General features: G+C 40.0%; 1 protein-coding gene across 3 annotated transcripts in view; it reads right to left on the bottom strand.

Moving 5' to 3' along the window:
- The window catches only part of fubp3 (far upstream element (FUSE) binding protein 3), a 29,875-nt gene extending 9,144 nt beyond the window's left edge, over positions 1–20,731 (bottom strand). For 2 of the 3 annotated variants that reach the window (XM_050052926.1, XM_050052924.1), the window contains exons 1-12: positions 20,574–20,731; positions 14,235–14,346; positions 10,290–10,323; positions 9,740–9,789; positions 9,514–9,585; positions 6,880–6,937; positions 6,493–6,655; positions 4,311–4,409; positions 3,997–4,101; positions 3,729–3,831; positions 2,788–2,888; positions 1,964–2,093 (exon numbers count right to left, since the gene is read on the bottom strand). In XM_050052926.1, coding sequence (XP_049908883.1) covers positions 1,964–2,093; positions 2,788–2,888; positions 3,729–3,831; positions 3,997–4,101; positions 4,311–4,409; positions 6,493–6,655; positions 6,880–6,937; positions 9,514–9,585; positions 9,740–9,789; positions 10,290–10,323; positions 14,235–14,346; positions 20,574–20,669 — 1,123 coding nt within the window. In that variant the 5' untranslated portion in view covers positions 20,670–20,731. The remainder of the gene's footprint in view (positions 1–1,963; positions 2,094–2,787; positions 2,889–3,728; positions 3,832–3,996; positions 4,102–4,310; positions 4,410–6,492; positions 6,656–6,879; positions 6,938–9,513; positions 9,586–9,739; positions 9,790–10,289; positions 10,324–14,234; positions 14,347–20,573) is intronic. The other variant, XM_050052925.1, reaches the window with a different exon arrangement.
- Positions 20,732–21,021: the final 290 nt, after the last annotated feature.

Genomic DNA, 21,021 nt, shown 5'->3' on the forward strand with positions numbered 1-21,021 from the left:
TTTCAGGCAATGTTAATATGGGCGAAGATTACTTCCGATCAGTGCTGAAACTCCTGAGGGTATGGAGATTGTTTTTAATTCAATTAAATAATTAAATGTTTAATGCCGTTTTAAAACTAAATCATATTAGTATGGATGCAGCCTTAACCTGCATGTCTTTGGACTGTGGGAGTAAACTCAGGAAAAAAACAAAACATGTATGTTGGGGGGAGAACATGTAAGCTCCACAATTTGGGGTTCAGTCTCACCCAAGGACACTTCGACATGAGGACAGGAGAAGCTGGGGATTGAACCACCAACCACCAATCTTGTGATTAAAATGTCTTCCTCTACGTGCTGAGTCACATTAAATTTGACTTTACACTTCATCTGTTATTATTTCATTATCATTTTAATTAATTTGGCAAAACAACATAATATCTTCGCCACACTATTCCACTTTGTAAAAAAAAAGAAAGATTTTTTTTTTAAATTTTGGCCCAGCCCAAGAGGACAACTCAACTTATCGTATATTCTCTTTGCATGTCAGTTTCTTTTAGACACTGCAGTTTTAGTTCTCATTTTCTGTAGCAGTGGGCAGTTAAATGATCAGCTTGTTATCAAGCAGCTTCAGGAGGTCATAACAAGTTGATCATTTGTATCAGCCTGGTTAGTGCAGGGAGAGATCTAAATCATGCAGCACAAGGGCTACTCCAGGAGACGTTTGGGAAATGCTGATCTACGATAATAAATGAGTACAGAAAAGTAGAACTGAAAACAAAGTTGAGCTCATGTTAAGTAAGATTCAAGTCAATTTTAACAGTCAGTAACATTTTTTAATCATCATGAGTATAGTGTGAAAATTAATTCTTGACCTTAGAGTCACTTGTTTGTAAAACATTAGTAAGTGGACCTTAGGTTTCTTTCAAACAAGCACATTTCAACTTTGAACTGATCAAACTGCATCTGCTGCCACTGAAAGCCCTGGTTTAGATTTCTTAAGTTAAAATTCATAAGTTAAGTTGTAGGATGCTTGTTAGGGCTCTTGCACCGAATTCACGGCCGTAATAAAGTCTGAGCAGGTTGGTGGGTGGCTTGATTCATCAAGCTGTGTGTGTCTGTGTGTGTGTAGGGGGTCAAAACAGAGGGGCAATGGGCTGCATATGGCATCGTAAAGATATTAATCACCGCACCCTTTAAGGGACGGCTGACAGCACCCAGACCCACCGCCATCTCCACCATATTGGCCCACTTCATATGCTAATGCACGGAGAGGGGGACGCAACGCCCAGGTTTATTTGTTTCCCTCGCCCCACTACATGCACAAAAGCCACTTGACATTTCTATTGCCATGTTTTTATCTTAGGTAAAGAGGCCCACTCCGAACCCGCCCACAACTGCATGCACACACACACCAAGGCAACATGCATGCACACACACACACTCACAAGCTCCTTCCAATGCAATGGTCAATGACTTTTAAATAGCTGGCAATAGAGTGGGCATGAATAGCCAATAAGCTAATTCCTCCTATTCATTCCCTCGCTGCACTCTATCGGGCTGAAAGACCCTCATTAGATGCCAGGCAGCCTTCCACATGATTGAGGGCTGTTATTATGCACCTTTAACAATTAATGTCACATTACACGCATTATCCCCGTCATTAAGCCCTTAGTGAAGCCAATGAATGCCACTTGTGCTGTATACATGAGCCCTGGAGAGAGAATAGGAGGGTGGTCACTCACCCCCTCGCTTCTCATCAGTTTCACGCAGTGGCAGAACACCAAACGGCTTTCAGTTATTAAAGCGAAAAGGCAATCTGGTGCGTTGGATATTAAGACTGTTCATGCTGATGGACTCTTTTAGCAACTATTTACAAAAGTATGCGCTATACATACAAAGCAAAACAGCTCACTGAGGTGCTTACAGCAACAACAGGTGTTTAAATCTGCTGATAAACACTTAATATGAACTTGTTCCTTACCTTTGCCAATCACTAGTCCACACTTGTCAGCAGGTACTGCATATGTCACCTCCTGCAGTCCTCCAGATCCTCCCATGTTACAGTCACTTCGGCCACGACGTCCCATTACACCTCCAAAGCCATCTCGCTCCTACAGGAGGGAACCAGGACATTTTTTTGGCTGGAAAGGTTAAAACTCCCTGACTTGCTTCCAATTTAAAGTTTCTCATTTAATGGATATTTATGCTGCGTTCAAATGGGGTTGTTTACCGTGTTCCCGAGAACAGTCCCTATGAAAGCCCCCTTCTTGTGGTATTTACGACCTTATAAATGCAAATTTTCTGGAACCTCTGAGTTCATGAGTGATGGTGTGTTTGCTGATGTTTTTAGACATGGCGTATTATGAAACATATTATGAAAATACTGGAATTCACAAGCCTCATCTTTTTCTTCTGTCATGCCTTTGCATTTCCTGCATTATGTGACCTGCTCACTAGGCTTAAATCCTTAACCTCAGTGGCTTCTAGACACCCTCAGTAGCATCCATGTTGCCATTGCCTGGCAGCAATGTTCTCACAACCACTTGAATAGCAAGCATATCATGTTCACAGCTTCCCATGTTGTAACAATTAGCTCACAAGTCCCATTTGAAGGCAACATTAACCATAACACTCTCCACTTCTAAAACCCCATGTAAGAAACATAAGTTTTTTTGCAAAAGTAATCACCCTGTTGGTTTGCATTATCGTCCTATTCAATAACATAATGTGTCTTTGCAAAATTTACCACTGCTGGGGTTTCCTAAAAACAAATTAACTGGACAGATGTAAACAGAAGGGACAAACCTGAGCAGTCTGAACCAGTTCATTGATGAGGTGGACCGCGTGGTGGCAGTGGTCGGGCTGGCCCATCACCTGAGCCACTCTGTCAGGACTGACTCCATCATCTGGACCAAAGATACAAGGGACACCAGTGTCTTTAACTGCTCTACGTATGCATACATATTTACATCTGAGTGCTTTAAGTCATTAAGTCAAAGGATTAAAATCCTGGTGATATTTTTTAACTGAAGTTGTTAGTTTGGATGTCACAGCTCAAGTGAGTAGTTAATATGTAGGAAAAAACGATGACCTTTTGGATCACTAGACTGGAATAAGTATCTGTCCATTAATTCTGATGATTGTAAAGCTGCCTGGAGCTCAATCGCACTAGATTACTACCAAGACAGGCCAGATGAAAAAGTCTGCCTGAAACTGGTCCCTATTCACAAACCAACAACGCATCATCTGACTTTTGTGCCTGATTAATTTTTTTAATTTTATATACTTTATTAATCCCCCTGAGCAGAAATTCAATTTTTTCACTCTTTTGTCATTAATACACAGATCCGAAAGACACACACGCACAAACAGGACCTATTCATGCACAAAGTGGAGAGATATCAGAGTGAGGCCAGAAACTACATTTAACAAGATTACCATTTGATAACACCATGACTGAACAGCACGCATCATAATGCAACTCAATGCAATGTCTGTGAGCTGTGACTTAGCGAACAGGTAATGTTAACCAACTCTCCAAATGTGGATTTCAACACAGATTTGTTGTTCACAAAGTAGCAGTATCTGGAGAAAAATAAGGTGCGTCTCCTGATTCATCGATTGGGAGTTTACTGCATTCTTTTGTCATGATAGCAATGTTTGGCTGATAAATTGGTGCAACCCTAGAGATTACACACCTCTATTTTACTTGATTGATGACGTCAGGTCTTGTTTGATCTTCTTACCTTGTTTAAACTGGATCCTGACCCCTGCATCGTTCTGAATCTTCTTGATCATCTCTCCGTTCCTGCCGATGATGATGCCGACAGCAAATCTGGGCACAACCACCTGAACGATGAGGGCAGAGAAAAATTCAGAAATTAATACAAAAATGATCTTATGTGGATAAATAAATCACATCATGTTTGCTGCACAAATCTTTGGACTTCCATCTCTGTACATCGCATAGTCTTTTTATTCTTGCTGCTGTGAAAAGCAAAAAAAAGCTCTTACATCCAGACTGCTTCCTCCCATTTTGGATCCAAAGTCTGCCCTGCCAACCCTGAAGTCTCCCTGGTCCTTGTCTCGGATGAGCTTCACCACAAGTTCACGGGCTTGCTGTAAAGAAGATCGAAAAACACGGCAAAATCTTTATTTGAAAAAACATTTTTAAAAAGAACGTGAAGCATAACAAAAGCCCAGCTAAAATTCTCACTAAAAACAAAGAGGTTTCCAAATGTCTGAGTGGAGACTGAAGGCATAAAATGTGTAAAATTGAGTGTAAACTGGAAAGATAGCGGCACACACTGAGCTCCTCAGAGACCGACCTGCACTTTGTGGGGATCCCCAGTGATTCTCAGGGGCTTGTCTGCTCCAGTGGGCATGGGGTCATCCTGAATCATTATCATCTGCACTCCTGTTCTCTCCTGCAGGGTACATCAGACAGAAGGAAAAACACACACAAGAAGAGTTACCTGGGGCCCAAAACACTATTCACTCCAAGGGTGGAAATTCTGCCACATCTCAAAGAACAGGTTTTATTTTTTGATGTGATCTCAGCCACATTGACCAGAAGGTGAATACCTATGGAGGACATGAGATATTGTTAATTTTACTGTGTGTGTGGCGAGGAGCTCACTAGGGCTGTACTAAGCTGATCAGACCCATAAATTTAATGTTTTTTTTTAGATGATTTTTAACCAAAATTTTAACACTAATTTTTGGACGATCACCTTTTTCTTATCCAAGCACTGCAGGTGAGTGTAACGTAAGTAATATATGCAGTCATGTGAAGAGGTGAAGTTTTATGCAGGAATATAGTTACTAAAGTGAGTAAGCATAATCTACATTTTCTGAGAGATACGTGCAAGTATAACGTAAAAAGACGGCATTAGGTTTAGTAGGTTTCAAGATTTCTAAAATAAAAAATGTGGACTTTCACATTGAACTTAAATAATTTGCAAGTGAGAAGTAAAAAAAAAAGAAATTAGATAAAATGTTTGTGACAAGTGAGACCTCACAAATTCAAAAGACTATTTAATGACTTTTAAGGCCTTATATCTATAAAATTGAACTGAAGACATTTTAAGACTTTAAAGGACCTGCATACACCCTGCTATCTTGATGTATGGTTTGTAATATAAACTACTGTAAAGTAAAAAATAATTAAAAGGGAAATATTAGCCCTAATAACCATGTAAACTCTTAATCCAGTTGTTTCTCTGTTTAAAATGGATGTATTCTTTCTGCGCATATCTGCCCTATGTGGAGGTAACATTAGGCCTGCGCATGCTGCAGTAACTGTTTCTACGTGCCTCCTTCTGCTAGTTTTGACAGAGAATTATTCATATATTTAAATAATATTTGGGGCTCTACAAGTGCTACGTTCTTATGCAAGAGCTCTGATTAATAAATGTATTCTTTCAATTAGAAACAATAGCTGTAAGTAACCTGCTGCCGCAGGTTGTAATGTGGGGTCGCTGGACTTAACAGTCGTTTATCATAACCAGTGGCAGTAGCCTGCAGACATGCGGGGGACACCGGTAAATTGCAACATCTACTAATAGTCAAGGGGACAACTGTCATTTGTAGCTACAGACAATAACCTGGGCTATACTTACATCACAAACTCCTAAACTGTATAAACAGGTGGAACCACTTCTTCTCCTTCCACATCATATATACATTAAAATGAATTAAATCTTCTCAGCAGCTTCGAAAAAAACTTCTATTTTATTAAATTAATCATTTTTTTTCTTTGCTAATTTGTCCTATCGTCAAGAATGATGTTATCGCAAAAATACCCTGAAACCTATTAATCCTTTTATTTTGGGGCCATATTGCCCACTAGTATTGTGAAGCTAAATGCTTAGGGGCACGTAATCGGTATCAGATCGCTTTACTCAGCATGCCTGTAAACAGTCAAGTTGTAATCTCTAATTAGAATGCTTTCAATCGGATTTAAAAAAATATTATCCAGCTTTTGTTTGTCCACCTCAGCCAAGAGTTTAAAATCTGTTATCTCTCTATTTGTATTAGAGCAGTATACAAAACATTCAGGTAGCAGCTTCTCATTTTCAGATCAGGATCAAAAGAACATGATATTGACATCTCTACAGCAAGACAATGGAGACCATAAATTACACCAAAACCATATTTTTTGATCCACTAATCCACTCATTTGTTTCTTCACATACTGATAAACGGAGGAACCGGGTTCTTGGGAATTTATAGCTGGCTCCAATTCAGAATCAGGTTAGGGGGGCATCCTTATTTCAATTAACAACTCTGCCATGAACGTGGTTTAAATAACTGGATTCAACATCACTTGATTAAATCTGCTCCTCAGCAGACACAAAGGCAGAGCTGTGTTTAGTTCAGTCTGCATGTCCACAATGATGGGGAGTCAAATGTTTAACAGCGAGAATGATGGTAGAATAAATAAGTAAGGTGGTCAAATGCACAGTTTTACTGTAGCTGCTGTGCATATAGTGCAGTCTATTATCAGACCTGCAGCTGTTTGATGGTCTCTCCTCCTTTGCCGATGACCAGGCCGACTTTGTTGGCAGGGATGAGGATCTGTTGGATCGAACTGTTGCCATCCATGTCGCTGTGGAAGCCCGGACCATACCGACACTGCTCTACAATCTCACTCAGCAGCCTCTTGGCCTGGCTGCGGGGGCGGAGCAAGAAATACATTAGTCACTGCATTTACAGACTCTACACAATTAACTGTTTCTGTGTCACATTTTTCTTTGTCGAGTGTGAAAGAGTTGTTCAGGTGCTTCAGTGACTGATTAAGAAGAAAAGAAAAGAGTTTGGAGTTCATGCCCTCCGTGTCAAAACAACAGGGCACACTTTCAAGTTAATCTGTCAAAGTTGAAAGGTGAGACTTACTCAATATTCTCTGGGCTCCCAGTCAGCGTGCAGGGCCTGTCCAACATGCCTCCACTGTCTGTAACAATATAAGCACAACAATTAAAAGCTATGTAGTTAACAGTATACTTTAATGCTCTCAACCACAAACTTCAGTGATGTTATCTGACCTGTTGCTATTAGGTGAAAGGGTCCAAAGAGGTGCAAACTAAAGGACAACTGCAACTGTGTTCGTGCAAACTCTTCTTCTGGATTGTCAGTACGCATCTCATGCCGGCCTTACGCCAAACGACTTTTCAAACAATTTTACTGTTGCAGACAAATTTTCAATGTTGGGATAAAAGCATGAGAGTTTCACCACAGTTGGTGTACGCTCTCCTGTGTATCTGATTCACCAACCCGGCACTTATTTTAGTGGGAAATCTTCCTTTTTTTTTTAAACAGCTCTCCTGTCTTTCCCAGTCTCCTACTACTGAAGTACAGCAGCTAACTAACAGAGGTTTGTAGCAAGTTGAGGTGGAAAAAAAACCCCAAAATGTAAAGTTTTTATGCAAATACAGTTTATCATTATGGATTATATTGATGCCAAATTGACAACAATACTGTTGACACATGAAGCTTTTTATCTTATGCTTCTGGAGCTATACGTTTTTGTGGACATGAAACAAATTGTTAATATGTCATAATCCTTGACTGTAATATCTAGTTGTAGTCTTGTAAACAGTGACTCTGCAAGATCCCTAGTCTCTGTAAAATCTTACAGTCTGTGACTAAAATCACACATTGTCTTAAGATGGGAGGGTGTCAGTCTTTTAAAAGTATTTTCTAAATCTTTTCAAAGTCCCCTAGTGTATGGTTGGCATTAATGTAATTCTGTTGTCATAATTATTTTGTTGCTGATCTTGTGTAAATACATAAATAAATATAATTCAATTTTATACAAAAACACAACCAAGTATTACTTAACAAAAATCAAAAAATTTCAAGTTTCCACATCACACTGGCTACAAACTAGTTGTGTACATAAAAGCAGAATTTGTGACATCAAGTCTTAAAACTCATGTTTAAGTAATGAGTGCAGCACCTCTTCAACAGATGTTTGTGCAAACAGTCTTCTAGTGTCAAACTCCGCACATACATCATTTTGCACAGAGAAGCTCAAACTCCTTAGTGAAGGGACAATGACCAAAAAATGTTCTTTGTGATTTAAAGACATATTGGATGGGGAACCTGCAGGACGCATTTTACAGGACATATACAGCTGTTGCCAAACTTGCTTGTTTGTGCAATCTTAAAGCAAACAACATAGTTGCAAGACTGGCAAGAAGCATTGGCTCTTATCTAAAACACTTTGCAGGTAAGAACACCATCGCTCAGCCAACAGGGTACACTTACAAAGTGCAGCATGACCAAAAGCCTTTTCAGTTTAGCTTTTTCTTAATTACTTTTCGAGTGCTGTATAAAGGCCCTGACACACCAAGTCTTTGCGGTGTGTACCGCATTGTTGGCTCCTGTTGGCCCTTGTCGGCAAAGCTGGTTAGTGAATGAAATCACTCGGATTGGCAGGTCAGCTCAGCACACGATTAGAGAAACAGAAGTGTGGAAAGTAAACAAAGAGCTAAAGTCAAGAGGGAATGACACCAAAACAAACTTGTTACATTAGGTAAGATATTGTCTTTGGTCATTTAGCTCTTAAGCAAAAACGTTTTGAGATGGATTGTGTTATTGTTCACTGGCGCATGGTGAATACACTGTCCTTTCAACATTAGATTGTGTTCTTAATGTGCTAATTGACTTACTAGCATCATGACAGTCTTCCGGTTTCCCTTTTTGAATGACAATTACAGACTACCACCATCTACTGGTGTAGAGTGTCATTTCCTCTCACGCAGGCTCAGAACGTACTTGCTGGCTGGCTGCATGCTGTTGTCTTTGCGGTGTGTTTATATGCAACTTTCTGGCCAAGACACAAGCGACATGAGGCGACACAACAGTTGGCTTTTCTTGCCTATAGTTCTTTACTGTCAGTTTGGTGTGTCTGGGCCCTAAGGTGAAAATATTTGGAAAGAACATTCAGTCTGGCCTTGATCACCAGTTGCCATACTGAGGTTGTAAACTGGACGTTTCCTCGTACATCCTCCTATTCAGCATTTATAAGCATTATTCTAACATTTTATTACACGGTTAATAATACACTAGTTTTACGCAGATATAGGACATTTTTTAGTGTTTATTGTTGTACAAAATATGTCAACTATTACAACTAACTCAGACATGGTACAAATCAATTGCACCTAATATAAAAAAACACCCCTATATTACAGGTCGGGGTAGGTCCTGATTTGACTCGGATACAATTAAGGGTAACTGGTCAGTTTCCATACTGATCTTTGCGGGTGTGGATTTGTAAAACTGGATCCCTGCAGGACTCTGTCATGGATACTACAACTTGAAAGAGAAAAGAGTATAAAGTCTGAAAGTCACTGCGATAATTTACCAATGCCAAACATTTTCAACACAACTGCACACGAGGAGAAATACTGACAATCTCTAAAAAGCCACAGATTCTCAGTTAAAACATGTCTTTGGCCTCTGAGGAGAGACAAAATTAAGCAGAAACAGGGTACTTAGATAATGTGTTTAGTGAGAACTTACCTGAAGCAATCTGGATCTTGCAACCTGATTCCAGCTGAATTCTTGAGATCTGCTCTCCTCCTTTTCCAATGACTGTGAAAGAGGGGGAGAGAAAAGGCCACTTTTAAGCCTTTTTCAATTTAGACAGGGGCCTCGAGCAGTGACCCACAAACTGAGCAGAATGTCAATACCGATGATTACATGTCAAACATTAATACTGACTATAATGAACTGAGGGGCTACTTACTGAATCCCACCATCTTATCAGGCACTTTGAAGTCTTCTGTAGCAAGAGCCCTGGGAGAGATTAGGACATGATCAATAACTCTGGCTGACCAAAGAAAAGAAATCCAACAAACATCTAAAACTAGAATACATTTTCTCTCAACCAACTTGTGCATTGGGGCTGTTAATTGACTTATACAACTGTTGCAGATTTATCTAGTGTTTCAGCTCTAGAAATTATTAGTTATTTGACAGAAAATTATAAATTATAGTTGCTTTTTTTGTTTTCTATCATGTCAAAATTAATACGTTTTAGTTTGAGACTGTTAGTTGGACAAAGTAACCAATATCTAAAATTATTATATTTAAAAATATATATTTTATAGACCTAATGAATCAAGACAATAGTCCATAAATGAAAAATAAATTGTTAATTGAAAAAAGTAATCCTGTCAGGGAAAATACAGGATAAGTGATTTCAAAACTACTTAACTGAGGAACAAAGTAAATACCAGAAATATATCCAAGAGTGTTAAAATGAACAGAAACAAATGTAAGTAGGCTCTGCTCACCTTTGATGTACCATTGCACCGAGGTGGTTCCCTACTGAGAGGAAAGCAAACCAATTAACATGTGAGAAATAATCTGACATCATGGTATAAATAAATACTATTTTAAATATCTGTAAAATGAATGAGTCATGGCTGGAGGGGACGGGAGCAGATGGATATGGTCCTGCCAATCCATCGTGTTCGTGTCTGACCCACAGCGGGGGGCTTTCACCGGCATGGTAATCAGGCCTGTGAGCGTTTGAGTGAGTGTTTCAATCACAGCCGCTCGGGAAAGAGCGAGGCAGCAGCCGGGTCAATGGCTGCTGGTCCTGAATTGCATTTTGACAGGTAGCACCAAGCAAGGGTCCTGCAGGGTCAGTGGAGGATGTGCTGCCATGGACGTGAACACCTGAGTTGATATCTAGCAACTTCAATCGATTTTATGGTCGTTTGCACTGATTTCACTTCCTTCTGGAAATGCACCAGGGTTAACGCTTGAGAATGCAACAGCTATGAATATAAAACAGGAGGTGTACCGCATTCATACTAGGACAGGGCTGTAAGATAAATGTGAATGCCTCAAGTCTATTTGTATACTTGTACACATGTAAGTAAATGCTGAGAGCTGACTGTAGAGCACAGATAACATTTCTGTTATTCCCCCCATACTGCAGGACAACCTTGACAGAGAAAAACTGAGGACAAATTGTTGCAAACAATAACAGGGCGTCAAACAAACCTAAACCAGAATTGCATACAATTTATCTATCCATGCATTCAGGGCTGAACTATCATACAAACACCTGTGACAAGATAAGAGGAGGACGAGATAAATGACTTGTCTTTCCACTTCATGGATATGAAATGGATCAAATCTCTGTTGTGTGTGTAAGGGACAGCGAGATAGAGTGACACTTTTTCAGCACACTGCAGTGTCAGATACTTAATACTCCACACAAACATGGAAACACAAAACCACGGCTCTCACTTTAGATTACAGTGTTTCCCCTACATAGCTCAATCTCCTGAAATGCATTTGTTGTGGCTTATTATGCCTCCGGAGAATCCAAAAACAGTAGTCATGAATTTAAGTAAATGGGGAACACCTTTAACAACAGCAAAACTATATCAAAATATCCTTTTACAAACTCTCACACAACCCCTGCAGTATAATAGTCTCATTTATCCAGTTGTATGCTCAGTACTTCCCAAAATGGATGCATTTCAACACAAGAAGAGCTTCCTACTTGTTGGCGGCAGTGGTTTATATTGTAAGATGTAGCACAATTGCATGTGTTTGGAATTTACTAAGCATCTGACTGGATAAATGAGACTTGGATTATACTGCCAGAGTTAAGTGAGAGTTTGTAAACGAATGTTTTGATATAGCTTCACTACTCTTAATAGCAGTGCTCCTTTACTATAATTCATGAAAAGTAATTCGCGTTTTTTTTTCTTTTTCTTTCACCATGGAGGGATGGGAGAAAAACAAAAGTTAATTCAAGGTCACACATGGTGAGAAATTGATATACAAATTGTCATTTTGCAAGTGACGTACTCCTTTAAATGTACCTTTTGTTGCTGTTAACCAGTTAAAGCGCTATGAAGCAATGTTTCTGAGTCTTCTTTGATCTCAGATAGGCGCATGAGAATGCGCATACATACTGACATCAAGTGGGGACACATTCCTGCCAATGGTTTCACCCTTCCAGATCCTGATATTCCTGATCTACAGATAGGGGTAATGCACCACCCAACACAGCAATGAGCCAGCAAGGACTGCTAGCAAGTAAACATGAATGTAAACAATGACAATTTAAAAAGAAAAATGGCTATGCAAATATTTTGTGGGCAAACAAATAGATAGAGCATGTTTGTCAGGCCTCAAGGATACACACAGTGTGTTTTGGTGTGTCAACACTTGATTGTAAACAGAAACGGTGTCATTATTTCATTAGTTAAAGGGACTGGGGGCACAATTTTGTTTTTATGTGTGGGAGGATAGTTGTTTTGTACAATTTTCAAAAAAAAAAGTTTCGAAGTAAAGTTCCTGATTGCAGGTAGAAAAGCATTTCCAGAAAGCCTTTAAAAGGGACAGTTCACCCCCAAATCAAAAATAGATATTTTTCTTCTTACCTGTAGTGCTATTTATCAGTCTAGATTTGTTTTGATGTGAGTTGCTGAGTGTTGGAGATATTGGCCGTAGAGATGTCTGCCTTCTCTAAAATATAATGGAACTTGATGGCACTTGCCTTGTGGTGCTCAAGTGCCAAAAAACACATCCGAAAAACTCAACAATGTCTCTTTCCAAAAATCATGACTCGGTGATTCAAGATAATCCACAGACCTTGTAGTGAGCAGTTTCAAATTTCTTTCTACCAAACCACACCCACCAACGGTATCACCGCATAGGTCGCGTGCAAAAAGAATGATAAACTACCGCGCAGTATTTTGACATCTCATAATCTTTCAAACTTTTGGATCTGGTGGTGGTGTCAGGCCCTTTTAAACTGCCTCTTCAAAGCGGGAACCTTACATCGTTATGCCACCTTGTCGTTCTGTATAAATGGTATAATCGTGGAATGGGGGGAACAGTTGTCTCACCCTTAAGCCAGCATCTGAGGGAGTAATAGTGCTGAAGCGAGTTCTGTGTAAACATGACAGCCAGCAGGATGGGAACATGGACAAGATGGGTGTGACAGTTTGACGACATGCTATGCATGCGACCAACCAACCCCCATGAGATTTAAAAGGCAGCTAGTAGCTAACTTAAAGAAGAAGAACAGTGGCGGAAAATGTCCGCAAATTGGGAAATCAATGCCGTCCAGGAGCTCCTTAACCTACAAGCAGAGGAGGGAGGAGGATCAACCTCCATTTAACAGATATTATATGTCACACTACAGGCTGAGACTGTTATGCCATTGTTTGATTCTGTGTAAAAATGCAAAGGCAGCATGAAGAAGGGACTTCATAGCGGCCTTATGACACAATCTCTGTGTGAAAGGGCTTTACCTTCAGATATCGCTAAGACATTATTACGATGCAGGAAGTTGCTTTAGTGCAGGGCTGTTTTCGGTCTGAATGTACCCTTATGTTCATAATGACTATCAGCTTATGGTTCAGGCTTACATAAATAAATGAACACGACGGCCATCCAAAAAATGTATGCTCTCTCAAATGGTAGGCCGAACAAATTTCCTTCTTAAGTATTTTTTTCCACTCACCTTGCTCCCTCATTAGACATTGGCCCACACAATATGCCAATCTAGTTTATGTCTATGCCTCTGTGTATGAAAATAATTAAACTGGGAAAAAAAATCTAAATAAATAACCCAATTTTTTTTCACCAATTAAAACAGGTGTAGTGTTTTGCTCAGCGGCTGTTTCCCTGCTTGGAGGAACAACCAATCAGAGCTTTGTAAGATAAGATTAAGCATGGGAAGTCAGCCAGAAAAATAGCCTTGGAAATGGCAAAGTGAGGCTGAGAGTGATGCAGCTGCACAGGTTGTATGCTGAGTTACAGAAATAACTTTTAAATTGGTGTATTTTTTCCATCTGCATGAAAAACTTTTAAAAAAAGGTCACTGGTCCAAGCAACCATTGCTGCAGCATCCGCGTCAACTGAAAATGATGCTGAATATGTCACTTGCGTCTGATTTGTTAGGACAAAATAACAACCCTTCCCAAACATAAACGGCAACATGTCAGATTGGATAATGAAGTGAAACGAGGGTGGTTGGAGCAAAACCTGACATAAAGGAGCACAAACACATACACTTTGAAGAGGCAGAAGACACTTTTCCACAGTAAGGGGGAAAACACTGACAGCTTTTATATAGCAGGATGGTGTTTTCATAAAGGTGTCTGCATAAATGAAATGCAGGATAAAAGCTAAGGCATCAGAGGTAATGGCTGTGAGTTTATCAATATATCAGAACATTATGCAGATCTGCACTGAAGGCTTACCTCCATTGTCTAGTGAACGTTTCTGGCCTCCGAAGCCGTAGAGGGAGGGGTCTATGACCGGAGGGGAACTGTTCATGTTGGGCATCTGGTCTCCTCCCATCTTGGCTGCCATCTGGAGACACACAGATGGAAGAAAGGTGAAAAGTGTATATGTGATGATATTCTCTTTGAGCATACATTTCCTCTCCGAGACAGCCCCTTCGTGAAAAGAGTGACACATTCTCTTTTCTTCTGGCTTCCTTAAAAGCATGTTGGGTGTGAAGTTGGGCCTTGACAAAGTCGGCTGCTGCGGAGAGTGTTATCTGTTTGACAGCAGCTGAAAACAGCACTTTGTACATTATTACAGCAGCTTGACGCAGTCTGCTACAGTTCTTGTTGAGACTCCTGATGCTGGTGCTTTGCTTGAAACATCTGTCATGTGCCAGCTCTGACGACTGACTAACCTAACTTTTCTATACTTTCACTGACAAATGACACAGATCATCGCAGCACACGTCAATTCCCAAACAGATTGGATTTGCCAGAAAGTTACGACAGGTATGAGTGCTACCTAAAACAATACAGTAGTTCCTTATTCAAACTATTAGTGTAGGCTGTTGATCCTGTTTCAAGAGGCAGTAGGAGGGGTTCAAAATGACAGTGATCTTACACTCTTTTGATTGGCTCAATGAAAATATTCTATCTGGAAAATGGATGATGTTTTGTTCTGAGTGCTACCAAATAGGCGAAGATTCAATTTTATGGTCCTTTTACTTGTAATTAGTGTCCATTTTATCTTTAACTGTATCAAAGAAGTTACAATAACAGGAGGCGACACTACATCAAGGCTAACACATCGTCTGCACAAAGCAACAGAGCCTGGTTGCTGCCATTTTGAACTGTACAAAGAGCTTGCATCAATAATGGAGTTTCATAAAATCAGCAATTTTTATTTACAAGAGGGGAATAATCTGTTTAAAACCGCTTGTAAACAATTCACATGTTGTAAGAACACAGTCAAATTAAACATTTAGTCAATGCTTACTTTTGCAGATCACAATCAATACACTGTTAGCCCAGGTAAAGATCACTGGCCACCTCTGAGACACATTTCTCTACATGTTGTGATTGAGAGTGTCCAACTCCTGCATACACCTTCAAGAAGAGTGCACTTATTTGCATTACAGCTTAGATAAAAACCAATCTACGTCTACTTTTAAAATCATCCACTTACTAACCTAAAGTAGATGCTCGTGTTCTACGTTGATGGACATTTAAATCTATGGCTGCGCTGCACAAGAGCGCCAACAGCATTTTCCACTACCCGTTAATCTGCCACCTCTCCTTCCATACAAAAGTATAGCATTTCAGAAAATTGCACTAAATTGACATCTGTGCCTGACTGGAATTTCTTTCACAATATGAAAATATAGTGACAGCAATTAGAGTCTTCCATCACCTTCAGGGATGATTATCTACTTCAGAGCCCACCAGTGGAAGTGAGAGGGGCGCGATGAAAATAGAGAGGCAGAAAAGGAAGCAGGTGTGGGGTTGCTGTTTTCCGTGACATTTCTGGAGCTAAGCATGTCAAACAACCTGAAAGGCTGACGAGAAGATGCTTAAACTTAGAGTGAAATTAGTGTTTCTCCGAGTTACACCTGCCTGTTTTATGAGCTGTGTCTGTCACAGTGTTGGTGTAGGATGTCATTGTTTTCACTGTATTTTTATTGACATATTGAATTTAGTTTCCAAGTTTTGTTTAGAACATAATTATCTTGTTTTATAAATTACAAATTAACTGCTGATAAAATTGCTGCTGCAACATCAAGTTGGCTATTGACCATTACATATACATTTATCTATTGCTTGTTAAGTGAGAGGCAGTTACTTCCATTAGCACACACTGAGTTTTTCATGATAACTATGATTTAAACACATGCATCTGTGCGGATGGAGGCTCAGTGTGAAGGACTACTGACTGCTGGAATGCACTTCGTCCATATTAAACTTGCTATATTTAAAAATACATCTTTTTCTCTCCGTTTTTGGCCCTCCATCCTCACAAAGTCAAAACAATCTCCACAGTAGATAAATCTAAAATGCCAGCTTTGTGTTTTAGTATGTACAGGGAAAACAAAGCTTTCCAACAGAGATGACATAAGTCTGCCCGGTCAAAGCCGGGGGGGTGGGGGGGGGGGCTGTGTGGCATTATAGTAAAAAAGAAACTTGCTGTCGCCTCTAACTTTCACTGTGATCAATCATTTTAAACGTCAATACAGGAGAACACACGGTGCAGCTTTTACCATTAACCTGTATTGATGTTTATTTTGTCAGACAACACTGCGATTGTAAAGCAATGATTCTATCAGGACCATGGCGCAGCTGGCTGCTGTTGAACTTGCAGTATTTATGAGCCAAGATGAAATTACCGTGTTTTACTTGCTCCCCTTTCAGACATCATTTATATATTTCTCTGAAACAGAAAAAAATATGTAAGTTTGAATATCTAAAATCATGCTAACAAGGGTTAAAAGGCTGAGACTAAGCAGACTAGACTATCCAGGTTTTGTCTGTCCTGCTTCTTTCGAGGTGTCCGCTGAGATTCATTGTTTTGGTATTTCAAACTGAGAAGAGGACAAATAAGAGATTGGACCATTTCTCTACACTTTGGGCTGGGATCTTTAACGAAAACGACCCAGAAATACTAGTGTGGACGCATGTTTTTTTGTCATTTTAAATGGTTTAGTGTGGACGTAGTCTTTGCTGTGGTTGTTTTGGGTCACTTACACTTTACAGAAATCTTTTTTATGTAATAAAACACCAAGTATAAATGAAGTCTTGCCAGCTTAGAGGTTCAAAGCATCTAAAATAACTATGGTAACCCAAATTTACTCTGTCAGATGCTGATTTACCTGAGTGCACGACATATAATCAAACATGCATTTGCTTGCACATATTTGTTACAGTGGTGTCTTGCAGCAGTCGAGTCAGGTTTACAGCAATGCGGACTGGTGGATTTTGTGGCAAACTGTTCATTACAAACTGTCTAGCTTACAGTACAAACCCCTCAATAACCACTGAGGCCTCTGGGTAAACACCACTGTGGACCGGACTGGCTTCCAAGTCCAACACACTTCTAGAATATAATCTTTGCTGAAATATAGAAAAAAACTTTTTAACACCTTTAATAGCAGCTACAGTCAGGTTTCATACCTTCAGCCTTGAAATATGTACTTAAATGTCAGATTTGTCTAAAAATAAGACAAACAAAATCATGTGACATGTGGTCACATGGCAAAGAAAGTATGTATAGGTTATATTTAGGGTCCAGGAACACCTCGTCCACTGGGCACTGTGGCACAACTGTGTCTGCAGTGATCTACACTACTTGTGACACTCACTTCCACTGTGTGGTTTTTACATTTTAAAAGTGTGCATTGTTTTACTGGTTTACAGTGGGTTAATGTTAATAGTTATGTTTAGGATCAAAATGGGTACATTTAGTGACACTGAGACAGTGGCAATTTAAAAAAGTAAATAAATAAATAAATAACAGACCAGAAGCAGCATGCAGGAGGCAAAATACAATAATTAGCAAATGGGAGGCAAATGGGAGGCACGCTGCAGAGGTCAACATCTGGTGATTAAGGCAACAAGTTAATGGACCTTTGCGCAATTGTGTGTTTGCTTTTGCTTGCTCTGATAATTGTTTAGTTACAACAACAAAAAACAGAGCAGTTAACATGAAATGCATTACAAAGCAATTTCAGCTTGTACAGCTTGGGCAGTTTAAAGCTTTAAATGTCAGTCACTCTCACTGGCTGCTCCCCGTGAAGGGCTGCAACTAAATCTGACGATTATTTCCTCAATTAATCGATTAGTTGTTTGGTCTATAAAATGTCAGAAAATGGTAAAAAAAAAAAAAAAAAGTGTCAGTGTTTCCTAAAGCCCAAGCTGGAGTCCTCAAATGTCTTGTTTTGTCCACAACCCAAACACATTCAGTTTACGGTCGTAGAGGAGTAAAGACAAATAAATACTTAGTTGATTAATTGATAAACAAATTAGCTGGTGATTCATTTAATGGTTGACAACATAACAATGAATCATTGCAGCTCTATCCTCAAGTAGGGAGAAGCAGACGACTGCTATAACTGCATCTCTGGGAACCCACACCGCACACACATGGGCTGCGGTCGAACAGTCTTTTTTTTTTTTGCTCAGGAGGTTCCTAACTGGGTGAAATGACCCAAAAGTATCTCAGGGGCAGCCACGATCAGAGCTGATCCAATTCTCTAAATGCTAAGGAAAGATGCTTCAGTGCTTCTTTTTTAAAATCATCTTTAGCAAAGGGTACACTGGACCATTCTTTATTAAAGTAAAGGAGATAATGCCGTCCCACAATGCCTTGCAGCAGCAACATTTGAAGTGACCCACGTCAGTAACATCCGCCATCACAGTATTATTAAGCCTAGTGTAAGTGCAGTCAGATTCTCTTAGTGTCTTTCTTAAGTCCTTATGAATTCTCCCTCTTGTCTTTCCTTGATCTCATGACGTTTTCCATCGAGGTCAAGGAAAAGTATTTAGGAAAAGACAAAGTCTGTCACTTTTTTTGCCTGCAGCCATGATCAGTGTACAGCAGCATTCGTGCAAGGCCTCCATTTCCTATCTCTTTGACTTATGCCACAATAATGTCATATGATAACCCACAAAACAACGAGGACTTCCCTTTTCTGTAAAGTGCATAGAGGCACTTGCATGTCAAAATCCACAATGTGACATAACCCACAAACACAATGTGGCAGACATGAAAAGCGTCTTGTACGGGGTTAATATGCGATTCATCCTAATGATTATTTTTGATTATTAATGACAGTGTATATGGCTTTCTGCAATTAATAATGCCCACAATTAAATGCCTTGTAACCTACTTGTTGTTGCATGTTGCTAAGAGGCTATATTGAAATGTTCCTCCTTTCTGGTGGCAGCTTTTTGTTTCGAACTGAAATGTGGTGCGAGCATACATGTGAGAAGGTGGAGGGTTTATGGAGGGCTCTAAAAGCCTCATAACACGAACTGAATGACAGCGACATGTACTTTAAACATCATGTTCCAATCGAGGTGTGTTCAAAATTTGCCTAAATGTACCTGTATTTTCATATGTACTGATAATGAGCATAAAAGTCCGCATCTGTTATGAAAGATATTTGTGCACATCTTTTTATCCTCATACGAATTAAGGGATTAAAACATGCAGGGACAGACTATTTGTTCATATCTAGGTTATAATCTACACGGGGGGAAAGCTCAACTGGTAGCTGTATGACTAAAGTCCAATTTACAGACTATTAACTGCAGTCACTTCATACTAATCTTATATTACAGCTCTACTTGATGATAGCCTAACTATAGTGCTATATCTGCTGCAGTCACTATCTGAATCTAAGCAATATTATGTAAAAGGGGGGACAAGGAAGTGTAGATTGTATTTTAAATATATTTTTTCCAGGTATTTTCCAGGCAGCAATGGAAAAATCCAAGTGTGCTCAACAGGAGGAGAGGAGGGGGGCTTATTTGAACAGATGACGTTACATTACATGGCCTTACTCCAACGCCAGGACACATAGTACCACACATGCTAGCTAGCTAACACCAGCTCAGCTCGCTAGCTTACGCACATTTATTATTAGACGCTGAAAAATACGCTTTGAGTTTTACACACAGGCTTATTGTTGAGTTAAGTAAGAGAAACGGGGGCGTCTAAACGTCGGTGTCGCATGTGATCACTGATTAAGCTCTCAGTGTGTCTCTTTAACTGGGGCAACAGCCGGTGATACTAAAGCTAACTCAGGACTTTAAAACTAGCAGGCTAACTTTTTGACAGCGTGTCAGGCAGCTCAGGTGTTCAGGTTTCATATCCGAGCTGAATATCTGCTTCAGTCACGTTGCGGGTCAACCTGCGAGGTATCAAACTTGTGGTAGTAAGTTAGCAAGCTAAGCTAACTGCAACTTCTGTGGCTTGACAACAGGTTGCAGTGTGTCGGCTTAACTTACTAAAGTTGCCCAAACTTCGACACGACCAGAGGCCTTCGTGTTTTGCGTTAGACCAGGCTCGTGTAGTCGTTTTGACAGCTTTGACACGGTTACTTAACGCGTCTTCTGTCCCGTGTACACTCTAATCTGTCCTCTCAGCTATGCTGTCTCGGCTACTTAACGTTAGCTTGCTAGCTTGCTGGGTGCATGAGGAGTGTTTGTAGTAGGGGGTCCGGGGTGCCCCGACCAAAGTCCTGCCCTGCTACACATGCAAACACGCAGTTCGTGGTCCGAAAGCGCTACACCTGGGTTCGCTCGAGAGCATTTTACCTGTCGGACCCGGCGTATCGTGTCTGCGAAGTCATCTTTCGTTCCGGGCTGAGCCACCGAGGCCTGTCCCTGAACCAGCTCCGCCATCATCATCATCCGCCTCGGCAGCTGAGAGCCACACTTAAAAAAAAAAAAAGAGAAAAGAACAGCACACGTGCCAAGCCAAAGCTCCGCGAGCCAGATGATCTCGCGAGTTGACCGAAGACCATATATAGCATGTATAGCATGTATGTAGCATACCATGTAGCATAATGTGTGTGTGTAGAAGTATAAAGAGGTATAAAATAATACTTTATACATCTACTCCAATACATTTATTTGACAGCTACATCTGTTAGTTACTTTGATCATTTTAAATTATTAATAAAAAATATAAATTAACCACCCTAAAACACAATTATGTATTAATATAGGTTAATTTATCAAGCAGTATATGATGTAATTTGAA

Source organism: Epinephelus moara, chromosome 9, assembly GCF_006386435.1.
Source record: "Epinephelus moara isolate mb chromosome 9, YSFRI_EMoa_1.0, whole genome shotgun sequence".
Taxonomy (NCBI): domain Eukaryota; kingdom Metazoa; phylum Chordata; class Actinopteri; order Perciformes; family Serranidae; genus Epinephelus; species Epinephelus moara.